General features: G+C 40.7%; 1 protein-coding gene across 14 annotated transcripts in view; it reads right to left on the reverse strand.

Moving 5' to 3' along the window:
• Positions 1 to 14,140, reverse strand: part of MEF2C (myocyte enhancer factor 2C) — a 179,129-nt gene that overhangs the window by 44,573 nt on the left and 120,416 nt on the right. For 7 of the 14 annotated variants that reach the window (XM_059888098.1, XM_059888097.1, XM_024994141.2 and 4 more), the window contains 1 exon segment: positions 703 to 846. The exons of 3 other annotated variants lie outside the window; for them this stretch is intronic. In XM_059888098.1, coding sequence (XP_059744081.1) covers positions 703 to 846 — 144 coding nt within the window. 14 annotated transcript variants of the gene reach the window in all.

A 14,140-nucleotide genomic window follows, 5' to 3' on the forward strand; every position in this document is an offset into this window, starting at 1 on the left:
CCTTCAGTGCTGCTGCTGAGTTTCATGTTTAGGGAGAGGGTGGAAGCTTCACTCAGGAACAAGCTTTTACTTGGGTGATGAGCTGATGAGCGGCAGTTTACGCGAGAGAATGGCCGTCTCACCTGTGTATCTGATCTCAGTTAAAATATATCTATTTTATAGTCAATCCTCGTTCAGAAGGAGACTCTCGTATTCGCGAATGCCTGGTGATTTGTGTGGACTGTGTGTTTAAGAGATTGTGTAAATTCTGGGTGGATCATGAAGATCTTTCTCTTCCTCCTGTGAACTTGCTACCTCCTAATGAACTTCTGAATGGCACATCGTTTCGATGACATAACTTCAGCAACCCTGAGGGTTTGCTTTCCAAGTGAACGACCCTTGGAATGAGATGGCTATTTTCTGGGTTTGCCTTGCAGTGTTGGTGAGAGAAAGCCCTCACTGAAAGGGTTAAGGGATGTTACTGCAGCAGTTATCAGCAGACCAGCCATCTACCTTTGGTACTTACAGGAATTTTATGGCTCTTGATCATATTATCAAATTCTTCATTAATTTTTTTGTATTTTTCTTCAGTGCGTGGGGTGAGTGCATAAGAGGAGTCGGGGTCGGGGCTTTCACAGCCTTTGTTCTCTTTCTTGTTCAAGGCCTGCCAGGTTCAGAGAAATATCAAGAGTAAAAAAAATGAAGGGTGTTTTGAGTACTTACACACAATCTTTGCCTGCTGATCATTAGATCAATATCTTCGTTAATTTTCCTGTACTTGTCCTCAGACTCAGGGCTGTGACCTACTGAATCGTCTGCATCAGGATCTGGGCTGTCACAGCCATTAAGGCCCTTCTTTCTCAACGTCTGAAATACATAATTTGGAAAGTTCAAACCTAGACAAAGGCTGTAAAAGACATTCAGGGGTGTCATAGACGTTTAAGCTTGCCAGTATTTTAGGTTATTACATGGGCTATATTACATGAGGGTAAAGAAACTGTAGAGAGAAACAGTGAGTCATTTCAACAGTGCACTCATTACTACTCAAGAAAAAAAAGTAAAAGGGAAATATTCATTCTGAAACCAAATTAAACGAACAAAAGATGGGATGAGGGTCGAAGTTCCATGATCTGGAATGCATATGTGCTTCCAATATCTAGTGAGAGACAATCACAAGAATACAAGGGCGCAAATTGCAACACTATTTTCCCACAGAAAAATTAGAAGTCAGGGCATTACACAATGATTTCTGAAAATGTGATCATGACAAAAGCAGAAATGGTGGAAAGAGATCCCCAGTTGGAGTTGAAAATAATGATTGGCACTAAAAGCGTCCTGCACCCCACCTTTGGATATGTGCTTGACAGCGAAAGGTGGTAAGAGAATCCAGCTAACGTTCTCCCGAAGTACCCATTATGAATGTTTAGACACTGTGATCAAAAGGAGAATCACCTTCGTTTACTCTGGTTAGAGTTCTGTATGTGAAAATTTGTACTAAAATGGATAATACTGAGAAGTTGTCTGCCTGAACAGAGGCTGAAAGAAAAGTCAACACAGCTGAGCGGAGAGCTTCATTAGGAAGGAAGAAGTGTGTGTTAGTCGCTCAGTCGTGTCCAACTCTTTGCGACCCCGTGGACCATAGTCCGCCAGGCTTCGCTCTCCATGGGATTCTCCAGGCAAGAATACTGGAGTGGGTGGCCATCTCCTTTTCCAGAGGATCTTTCTGACCCAGGGATTGAACCCAGGGATCGAACCCAGGGATCAAACTCAGGTCTCCTGCATTGCAGGCAGATTTTTTACCATCTGAGCCACCGGGGAAGCCCTAGGGTTTCATTATCATGAGCTAAGTAAGGAAGTCAAAGAACACTGCAGAGAGGTAACCAAGTCAATAACTACCAAACTAGCACAAGTTCCTCCTGGCTGCAGCTCAGGAGGATTACCCTGCGACTGCCTCCTGACACACGAGAGTGAAAACTCAGTGCCTCATCTGCAACCTCCTGAACGTACATCTGCTCTAGTCTCAGCTGTCACAGAAGGATAAATACTCATATGACGCTGTAACAGGAAAAGTATGAGTCAGGAGTCCTGAGTTTTTACTTTTCTTTTTTAAAAATTGATGGTTGTCAACTTAATTGGACACAATCCGAATTTACAGACAGAGTTATGTTTTTAGAGATTATAAAACTTCTGATTAATCAATCACACAGCTTGCCATGTACACTATTAACAGACTAGCAACTTTTCTGAATTTTCCCAGTACTACCAAATCATTTCTAAAAAGCTGTGTACCTAAGTGTCTCTCATTCATGGAAAGTTCAGCAGAGCTCATCTTTATTAAAGATCAAATTCACATACAAATAAAGCGAGAGCTGTGACATCAAGCTAAGGAATTCAAAACTGAGATAACACTCCATTTTTAATTCATGCAATTGGGGAAAACAAATAAGACAACATGAGTTAAAAAGGGGGTGTCAGTCTTAAAAATTTAAACTCCTTGGCTCTTATTGATGTGTAATACAAATGTAATGCTTTAGAAATTAGTTTGATGCACTAAAGATATTCACTTAAAATCAAACTGAGAGCTACCATTTTGAATACATCTATGATACACTGTGGCTCTGTAAATATTTATTAATGTTACAGTGATATAACAAATAAACATATGGTTACAGCTTATTATGTGGTAAAATGTTTGAATATTAAAATGAATATTTTGACACACGATGATAAAATGTACATTTACAATCTTGGGGAATTTATAATTGGTGGGGCCACCTGTCCCCCTATCATGGATCTATAGCTATCATGTTTCACCCAGAGTAAGTACTTCCAGAGGGTTCCTACAATAATACTATTGAGGATGTCACAATATATTAGAATAATAACCTCATTTCTAACTTAACTTCCTATATTTTAAACTCTTTCATTGGCATTATCTCAATTGCAAAAACATTCTTCCCTGTGATGACTATTTGTATTATGATGTGGTTCCACTTTGATCTTTACATGTCCTTGAGCTTTTAAGAATAATTTCTGATTGTCTTGCATCACATTCCATGGATTTTTCATAAAAATTCTCTTACGCAGAAAAAATATGTAAGATCAAGTACATATTATCTGATTTTTAAAAAATTTATCTACTGATATTTCTTTAAGGCATGTTAAGAATATTCTTATATAAACCCCTAATTTAAAGTCTTATCTTTTATAACATTAATTTGTAGTCCTATCTAGATGGTAGAATTTTCCATGTGCACCCGAATCTTTTACCCAATAAATCCTCTTATGAAAACTATAGTTGTTTTGATGTGCAGATTTTTGACAACAGAACGCAAGGGTTAGGAGAGGCCTATCAACTGTCATTACAATCCATCTGGCATGTACATGTGTGCTAAATATTCTTACAAAGCTTTCGGGGTAGATATTCTGTTTGGTTTATGAAAATTCAAACATCAATTACACTTTATTGAAAGATCTCCACAAATATTAACTCATTATCTCTCACAAATCTTCCATGAAGATTTTAGGGAAACCTGATGCCAGGTCTCAGGCCAGCAGAGCCCAGCATGATGACCCCCCAACGCCTCCTGCCAGGGCACCAAGGGGTCACCGTGCCTCTTCGAGGCTTTCCCACACTCGTGAAGTATAAAGTGAGAGACGTGGAATAGATCTCTTCCACTCACATAGAGCTGCAGCAGTGGACTGGACACTGAAAAAACTAGGTAGAATTTTTAAAAATTAGGCTGTGGGAAATATTAAAGTATAAAAACATGGCTAAAATATTGATACTTCTTAGATGTCAAATTTTAGACCAAGTGGGAATGCTTGTTGTTCAACAAAACACTTCTCAGTTTATAGATTAAAAAATGAACTAGATCAATAGCTCCTTTATACCTGAAGAATTAACAAAGCAAGTGGCATGAAGTCACATAGGAAATGGAAGTGATGGGAGTGAGGCAGAAGCAGCGGCTCCTTTTCTCCCTGTAAATGCTTCTTGTATCTGACTATCTCGTCCTACAATGAATATCACCACTATTAAAGCAACAAAATATCTCTACCATTTACTTTGTATTTTTTAAATTTTATATTTTATTTATAATGGTACGTTAGTTTCAGGTGTACAGCAAAGTGGTTTAGTTATACATATACAAACATCTATTCCTTTTCAGGTTTGTCTCTACCATTTAAAAGCACTTATAGTCTTATTTCAAGTTAAATTGTGTTATTTTTTTAAAAAGTGCATTTTGAGATATACAAACACAAAACCCAAGAGCATATTAATATTGAGTTCCAAATTCCCATAACCACATAACCAGAACATTGAAAAAATTGTTCAAAAATATTATTCTCGGCTGAGAGCTTGTAAAACACATTTCTGCCAAGAACAAATGATTACAGTGGAATTATAAAGCTCTGAAAATGGAAGAAATGGCACAAACTTTACCATAGTTTGAATGTGAAACCTTAAGAGTAGTCTTATCCTTAGTATATCAAAAATCTACAGCTGCTTAATGATGACAAAAGAATTGCTATTAGATTCAGCCAAATCTGTTTTTATCATAGTAATGAATTGTTGCTATTAACTAAAGGGATTACTAAATGGATAAATAAGCATTATTCCTTATGGCCTTCTTCTAGTAAGATCAAAATTTCTGTTGCTGGCCTTTGAAAGCGTCTCTGATCTTTTATAAATGTGACTGGTCAGGTAAGGCACTTATATCTCTATTCTTTCACAGGGGCTAGAAGTCCTGTATGTATTAGTACATACTGTAAGTGCCTCTTGGCTGACTATGTTTTGAAAAGATTTATTCCGTATGTCAAGAGAAGGCAAGATATCTACGGAAACCAGCATCTCTTGCTACGCATCTGAAGAAACTTCCCTCAGAGAACTCTGTAAATCTGGAGTCAGCCTTCCATGTGAGAGTGGCATTTGTAGGGTAGATCAAGTGACTGCAGAGGCTTCTGGGATGTCTCCACAAGGCAGCGATTGTCATGCAGGGAGCTGAGAAAAGCCTTTTCTTAGAGAAGTAATCAGATTGACAGAAGGTGACACACTCCAAACAATAAACGGAAAAAGGAGTGCAGACAGGTAATCCAAAACCACGTGGACTCTCCCCTCCCAGATAGGTGGACATATGGACCCTGCATTCTTCCATTTGTTCGCTGGGAAACCTTGAAATACATAAAACTGACGGTGATAGGTGACAGGTGCTTCAACAATTCTAATGAAAGAGATGTAGGGAACAGATTCTATTTCATTACTGAAAGGAATATAAATGAAAAAGAATGCCACACGGAGCTCTCATTTCTTGTCTTAGGCATTATGTTATCAACTAGAAATATTCCTGTGTATACAATGGTTAAAACCGGCTCCCCTTTCTTAATTATTTCTTGTTAGTAGAAAAGAAATAACTAAACTATTGGCCTTTTTCGATTATATGCAAACAGTATATTTTATGTTGATGCTATTTAAGCAAAATTCAGCTTCTGTCAGAGACCCACCATCACAGATTAAAAGCTTCCAATCATTCAATTTCTTTCCACGTCTGCAGTTTCAGTCCTCAAGAATGTGTATTTCCATCATCTTTCTTTTTCTGTGCCTCCCCATTTCAGAGCAGAAATTTCACATCTCCTTGTTAAAAACCCCAAACCTCCCAAATTATTAATTTTTGCTAAAATTCAAACAATCACCCTTGCTTGCACAGCTAACTTTACCCTTCAAAGGGCTGATGTGTCAAGAACACACGCAGGAACTGGTACCATGAGTTCAGTGAACGTCTTGTTCACACGATAGTCAAGGAAAAAAAAACACATCAACTTCGGAAAAATAGCTTCCGTTTCTCTGATAGTAAATCATCTTGTGTGCTTGTCTGTCACAGTTTTATGAAGACAAGCGTCTGCTCTTCACAAGCTGAAAAATCTTTAGAAGGCAGTGAGTCCATACAGGCACAGGAGGTGCCGTTGAAACGGAGACTGCCCACCGGTGAAGGTTCTGAGGGCGGTTCACAAATACCCTTTCCACCCTGGCGCTGATGCTTATGACTCTGCTACTTCCAGGCCCTTCAGTACCCGTGGAGTGGGTGCTGCCCTAAGGACTATGCTCTGTGACTCACTTCATTTAAAAAACATTCAGCGAATAATTCCTGAGAACCTTCCAAATGCCAGATACTGTTTTGTACACTTGTGTTTTGTTTTTTTTTTTAGAGAAGTAGGCAATACAAATTCAAACCGAAAAGCTCTGACTCCACCTATAATATTCTGTTTTTTGGTGATTTCTACCACAAATCACTTAGGCTGGGGGAAGATCAAGTGCCAAGAAATTCCTCCACAGGTTTTAATAATCAAAACTGTAAGCATTGTCTCTACTCTCGCTCTTGTTCCACAGTTCTTCTTTGTTCTTAATATAGAAATGAAAAGGCACATTAAAATACTGTGAATTCAGTACAATCGGTAGGTAGACTTTAATTAGACAAGCAAATCATAGCTAGTATAGAGTATGAAAAAATTAAATTTTACCCCAAATTATCCATTTGTGGTAAAAATTTTCATGAAAAATCAAAAAATATAAACCTTAATAACAGTACATTTCTCTAGGTTATTAACGCTGATTCTAACCAGATATTAACGCCTACTGGGGAAAGGCTGGGGAGAGATGGGGCATTTTATTGTTTTTGCTTTTATTCCTTCCCTCAAAAGATAATCTTAATATCAGACTGGAAATTTTTTTCACTGAATACTTTTCCATCTTTAAATAGTGGAAGTAAAAGACTGATTGAAGATATGAAGATTTTTAATGTACAGAACATAAAGAAATATCCACCTACTTCTCCTAATGGCCACAAGTAATTTCATATAAATATGTTGAGGGTGATAGTTCCTAGTACTGATACTCTAATGCTGACTGAGACTACCAAGGAGTCCCTGGCCCTTTCTCATGCCTTCTAGAAGGGAGGATAATGCTGTATAAACACTGGCCTTTCACATTTCTTGTCTTGGCTCAGCTGGGCTCACCAACTGGAATGACCCCAGGGAGTATCTGCTTCCTGCATGCAGACAGTCCTCCTCCAAGGCAGAGCTGACATAATCTTTTCCTCTCTGCAGACTTCTCTGATCACTAGGGCTGAATTAGTTTCTCCCTAATTCATGCACTCATTTATTGTATACATTTTTTTCTACGTGCTTTTATCACAAGTTATTATTTATGTGTTTGTCTCCTTTGCTAAATTGCTTGGTCATTATAGCACCTTTCTTTACTTACTTTGGAAGCTGCAATATAGAGCAGAGTCTGATACACTGGAGGTGCTCAATAAATGCTCGCAGAATGAACAGAACACATATTTCCACTTCAGTGTTAACGTGTGCAGAGGTTTCATGGCTGGACAGAGGCTACTGTTTTGGTTGAAGGTAAAGACGGCAGAGCGATCCAGACCTCCTGACACATATTACTAAGTGCCGTTATGTTCGGTGTTATCTATGGTCCTCTGGATGCAAGGATGCTTTTTCCGAATATATGACTAAGACAATCTGTTTATATGTTTTATTTACATGTTTTTCTTCCCAAGAGTGAACTCCTGGAGGTCAGGGATCATTTACTAGTCATCTTGTAACACTAGGACTTAGCACAAGGTCTGCCGTGCAGAAGCTGAATAAATGTTTGCAGCATTGACAGACTGGATGGATGGATGGACAGAACAGGAAAAAATGTTCACAAGCTCAGTGTAGGATTTTTGCAGCTGCAGTTTCTTCCTTCACATTTTATATCATTATTTCACACTGTTAAAACTCAGTTATTATTTCAGTCTTTTCAAGTAACTGTTATGAAGTGACTATTTTCTGAAATGTTCCGCTTTTAACTTAGAAAGCAATGCAGTACAGGCATAATTTGTACTGGGAATGAAACTGGTTATAAGTCATGAGGAGATTTATATCATTAAACACTTACAGTGTGGTGTACTGGTCTACATATGGAACGTCAGAAAAACGAAGCATTTGTGAAATCTTTAAGGGCAAAAAGCCATAAGTATGTAATCTCAGTGATGAAATGAATAGGAAGGAAAAAGAGAATTCAGCACACAAGAAACAAGGGAGTAGTATTTTAGGCAGCGTGTATAAGGTTAGAAAGGGAAAAGCAGAAAGCTTAAAGAACACAGTGAACTTCTGGGAATGTGAGTCAGATCCTATAAATCTGAAGTGAGCATGTTTCAAAGTTCTTGGGCAAAGTTCATCTTTTCCCTATTCCTGGACGCTGTTCCATGTTCTCCCTGGCTCTGACATTGGTCTTACTCTGGGCCAATCTCAGCCTGGAGGATTCATGGAAAATCAGGGTGATTCTAGGGCCAAATGATTCAGGCTTCCTCAGGACTGGTCAATGGTTTCAAGTTTCTAATGAACATTTCTTCCACCACACCTCCTTTGGAACCTGGCTAGGCATGGGTCAGGAGACTGGCCTAGAACACGATGGAGATGAGGAAGTTTGGCAGGAAATGTCTCCTGACATCTGAATCCAGGAGCGATCTGAAGTGAAATATGAAACCGGGAGTACTTTAATATATAGTGATTAAAATGCATGCTAAAATGTGCAGTTAATCCTAATAATCTCTTATAAAGCAAGTTTAGAAAATATAGGCTGGAATACAAAATAAAAAAGCTGAAATACAAAGGATCAAATTGTAGGTGAGTTTGAAAAATGGAGGATGCTAGTCATTTCTTAAATAAGGAAGGAAAAGATAAGGCAGAATTATAAATTAAACAAAGGTTGAGAAAGAGAGGAGAAGAGCACAGGAACAAAGATCAGGAAGCAGGATTTTCGAAAGTATGAAATATGAATGCAACTCATCTACTAACCTTTTTGGACTATGGCATTTTACTTGCAAATAGGTTACAGGGGCATAAAAGCAGATACTGAGGGCATTGATTCTTTAAAAATAACATGTTGAAGCATCATTTATAAACCATTAATGACTTATTTTAACAAAAGAAGATGTATATATTATCTTGAGTAATGACAGCAAGGTCAAATCATTATTTTTGTTTCTCTGTAGGCTCTTATCTAGTAAATGCCTTTTTATTCAAGTTGGGCCAAGGCATGATTAGTCATTTGAAATGGGAGTAGTCTTCACTGCCTTATTTATCAGTCAGCTCAGGATTGTACTTAGTCATCATACTTCCTCATTTCTGTAGAGTTCCCATGCTCTCTGCTACATCATTTATTTTCCCACTTACATTTTTGCTTCCAACACCTCCTTTCATCCATTCCCCTCCCAACTTTCCTTTTCTAGCAAACATCACACTTAGTTGTTCAAGCTGGAGACCCAGAAATCACCCTGCTGCTGCTGCTGCTGCTGCTAAGTCTCTTCAGTCGTGTCCGACTCTGTGCGACCCCATAGACGGCAGCCCACCAGGCTCCCCTGTCCCTGGGATTCTCCAGGCAAGAACACTGGAGTGGGTTGCCATTTTCTTCTCCAATGCATGAAAGTGAAAAGTGAAAGTGAAGTTGCTCGTCGTGTCCAACTCTTAGCGACCCCATGGACTGCAGCTTACCAGGCTTCTCCGTCCATGGGATTTTCCAGGCAAGAGTACTGGAGTGGGGTGCCATTGCCTTCTCTGAGAAATCACCCTAGATTCCACCATCTCTTGCCTCAACTATCGTTTTTTTCTATTTGGTCTCCCATCCTGCGTGTGTTTGTTCCCTGACCCACTTTCCGGTCAGTCATTCTTCCTTCTTTTGGCAAGGTCTGATTACAAGGCAAGTCTACCTGTTCTTATAAACCATGGAAGCTCCTACAATGTTCAAGCTGGAGACCCAGAAATCACCCTAGATTCCACCATCTCTTGACTCAACTATTGTTTTTTTTCCTACTTGGTCTCCCATCCTGAGTCTGTTTGTTGCCTGACCCACTTTCTGGTCAATCATTTTTCCTTCTTTTGGCAAGGTCTTCTTACCAGGCAAGTCCACTTGTTCTCATAAACCATGGCCGTTCCCACCAGCCTGACCTACGAGTTTTCTCTGCAAGCCCTCCACCTGCCTCTCCGGCACTATCTCCTCTCTTCTCCCGCAGCACTCCGGGTTTTGCCAAGGGGGAACTTCTCACCATTTCCCAAGCTGGGTAGGCCTCTTAATAATACTGTTTCGATATGTGTCATTCTTTCTTGTCTGGAATAGCCTTGTTTACTCCTCCCCTCTGCTACACAAACCACAGTCATCTCAGGACATCTACTGCCTAAGGCATCCCATGTTCGGTGAGGCTTCTTCCTAACTCTCCTGGGCCCAGAGAGTTTCCCATCTCTGTACCTCTAGTCCCTTGGGCAGCAAGGGGATCAAATGGGTCAATCCGAAAGGAAATCAACCCTGAATATTCATTCGAAGGACTGATGCTGAACTCCAGTGCTTTGGCCACCTGATGCGAAGAGCTCACTCACTGAAAAGACCTTGATGCTGGGAAAGACTGAGGGCAGGAGGAGAAGGGGACGACAGAGGATGAGATTGGTTGGATGGCATCACTGACTCAGTGGACGTGAATTTGAGCAAACGCCAGGAGATAGTGAAGGACAGGGAAGGCTGGTGTTCTGCAGTTCGTGGGGTCACAAAGAGTTGGACACCACTGAGTGACCTAACGGCAACAAAGCCCCTAGGACCCTTAATTTTTTGCATTTTCTTATAATACATGGTGTTTCAGATTGTAATCTATCTTTTGCCACATCAGCTTCAATACTTGATAGTGAGTCTATTAGGGCTGAATATTTCTGATGCCTGACAGAGGCTCTGATTAATATACGTGGGGTCAATATATGTTCTCAGCAACTGTTCATCGGATGAATGAATAAGCAAACAAACTTGACGGTCATCCTTTCTAACAGTGACAGACTAATTGAAATGAGTTGGGTGGTCTCCTGAGGTGATGGTGTTATTTATTTGTTTTAATAAGATCAGTAAGTCAAAATTCAAGGTGCACGAGTCTGGTTGGTTAAAGCAATCTCTGTAATTACTTCACGACTGTAGCACAGCACATCCCGTGGGAAGCAGAGGGAACAGTGGAAGTAACATAAAATACTGTAAACGGGACCCAAAGGCTTAGGCTCCTTTGTGGTTAGAACTGCTGAGTCCGAAGCATCACGGGCTGATCCTTTTCACAAAAGACGCTTTTGCGTCTTCTGGCTGTTGGTGCTTTAAGTTACCACCAATGGGACACAAATGCATTGAAAACCAAAAATACTGCAAGAGGTCCTTTTGTGCACTCCCTTCTCTTCTTCCCCTCAGAAACAAGGCATTGCATTCGAAGTAAGCTGAAGAATCGCTGGCAGTTGGGATCTACAGTTTAGCACTAGCTTATTAGAAACGCAGAAAGTTCTGGAACACATAAAAGGCAACACAAAATAACACAAGATAAAGCGACTTGAGGTTGACATCTGATCAACTCAAGTTCTGACGATTTTGATTACACCTAAGAATGGTACCTGAGGCAGCCAAACCTCACTTCTGAGACAGTCAGGCACTTCTAGATGAAGGGTAATGTTGCTTCTTTCCCTCACATCACCCTCGCACCATGAGCCTCTGCCAGGCTGCACAGAGGAAAGCGCTCCAGTGGGCTTGGCCCTGCCCCACTCTCTCTTCGGCTGGCCTTTGGCTAGATGGGGAAACCCTCTCTTTGCCATTCAGTCTCACTGCTGTATTAACACTTGCCATGTCTTCGGTCACAGGCTGGCCCAACACCCACCAATAACAGACTTTTCAGTCTGCGGTATCACTGAAAATACTAAGTTTTTTTTTGTCTTCTATTCCTCAATTTATTAAATTGTGGGGAGAGAGATTTTCAAGGACCAATTCTGGATTGTGAATATAGATTTTATTTATTGATGGTATCCTTACCTTCTTCCTATGATACCTGACATTCAAACTTACTTTCCTAATTAATTTCTCTCTCTTCCCAGTGTCTCCAATGAGTGACAATAAGCCATTCTCTACTGAAACCTCTCAATCGAAAAGTTTTGATTTTGGTTATTCTACAGAGTTTGGACAGCCATGCTAGGAAAGGGCCTCTTACTCTCCACCTTCCCAGTTAGCATACCCTGGGAGGAAGAATCCAAGTACTATGAGAGTTTTGCCTGGATCGGTGGTATGCCATCCGAGAGACTAGTATTAATCACTGTGTTAGCGCACGTGGCTCAAGACATGTACTGGTCTGACTTGACAAAATGAGGTAGAGCATTACAGGGACTGTAATACATGAGGCCCAGCAACTGTGACTGCCAGGCGAGGGGAGAGTCTCAGTGTGTTCGAACAAACCTCCATGAGAGCAGAAACTTTTTTTTTTAATCTCTGTATCCACAGCAACTTGAATGTGCCCAGCACATGGATAACACCCAGTAAATATTGTTGTTAAAAGAATAACAGAATCCAAGGCTGCAGTGCCAGAGGTTCTTATTTAAGATGGAATCACAGTGGGATCTGAAAACACACAAGCAGCAGCTGCAAGGTCTGTGTTCAGGGCATGGGTTGCTTTCATTCCTACCAACCACTCTCTCTAATGCCACACACGAATTTAAATTATAAAAGGGAAGAATCATGAACTACAGGGATAATGGCATTAATATGTCTCTCTTTTATGCGTCCTCAGAACTCTGTAACTAACATTTACTTTATAATGTTCTTGTCTGTATTTTTGTTTTATTTTCTAGACTGTAAGATTCTTGTAGACAGGAAGCGTCTCTTGAGAGCTTTTCTTCTCTACCAACCAATTCGCGTGGTAGATAGCACAAAGTTTCAAGAAGTTCATTAGCTCTTCTGGATGGGGGTCATATATGAGAATACCTCTAAGGAGAGCCTGGTCACTTATAATAAGAAGGTTCAGAAAGATTGGGCTTCCCTGGTGGCTCAGATGGTAAAGAATCTGCCTGCAATGCAGGAGACCTGGTTCAATCCCTGGGTCTCATTCTGGAGAAGGGAATGGCTACCCACTCCAGTATTCTTGCCTGGAGAATTCCATGGACAGAGGAGTCTGCCAGGTTTCTCTATGGGTTGCAAAGAGTTGGACATGACTGAGTGACTAACACTTCTACTTTCAGAAAGATTAAGCAAAAGCTAGTGAGGATCCAAGTTTTCTACTTCCATTTCCTTTAACACTAACCCTTCTCTCTCTCCTTTCAACAATAGTAATGTGTGTGAGGTCTGTCCAAGGCTAGCAACCTTGGTCTCTAGCCTTACGCTTGTGGCTTGCCTTTTTCAACGTAGAATCCTCTGGATCTTGGTTAACACAGTATTAATCTTTTCCTGTTATTAGGTTGATCTACTTTCTGCTTAACAAAATATAAAGGATGGGATGGTCACTGGCCAGGGACTGGGCTGCTTAAACCAGTGGTGGGAGGACGCCATGGACTTGTTAGTCCTGGTGTGTGGCCAGGAAAGCAGGGTGTATTCCCAAGTGATTGACAGGCCAGCACTGGTGGCTGGGAATTTAAACGCTCCTTATATGTTTCCAAGGGTCGTCCTGCAAGCAGACTTGGCTTCACTGAATGTCAGGTTTACAGGATGCTGTCAAATGGTCAGGGAACAAATCTCTACCCGCACGCACAGCAGGCATGAAGCAAGTCCCGCAGACCAGACCTCCCAACGCGCAGCAGCACACTTTCCATGCCCCTTCCTTTCTTTTCTGCACATGAGTTTATTTTGGTTTATACCTCTGATCTCTCTCACCACATTAAAAAGTGCTTGTGGGGAAGGGAAGAGTCTAATCTATTCATCTTCTACAGCTGTTATGTCATTACCACAAACCGAATATGTGGATCGGTAATAAGTGGTGGATTTTACATTCAATTACCCTGAGTAGGTGTCTCATGGAAGAAAGTTTGGTAAAACTGTTATTCTCAGTAATTAAGGAGCTTCAGGTAAATAAAAGGTGCTTAAAAATGAAAGCACTTCAAAATCCTCAGGCAGTTGCTCCATCCTAGCCCTTTCAAGGCTTTTGCTGGATTTATAAAATACACGAACACCATTCGGTGTGCTCAGTCTGACTCTTTGCGACCCTGTGGACTATCGCCCACCATGCTCCTCTGTCCTTGGGGTTCTCCAGGCAAGAATACTGGAGTGGGTTGCCATTCCCTCCTCCAAGGGATCTTTCAGATCCAGGGATCGAACTCATGTCTCCTGTGTCTCCTACACTGCAGG

This window comes from Bos taurus, chromosome 7, assembly GCF_002263795.3.
Source record: "Bos taurus isolate L1 Dominette 01449 registration number 42190680 breed Hereford chromosome 7, ARS-UCD2.0, whole genome shotgun sequence".
In the NCBI taxonomy this organism is placed as follows: domain Eukaryota; kingdom Metazoa; phylum Chordata; class Mammalia; order Artiodactyla; family Bovidae; genus Bos; species Bos taurus.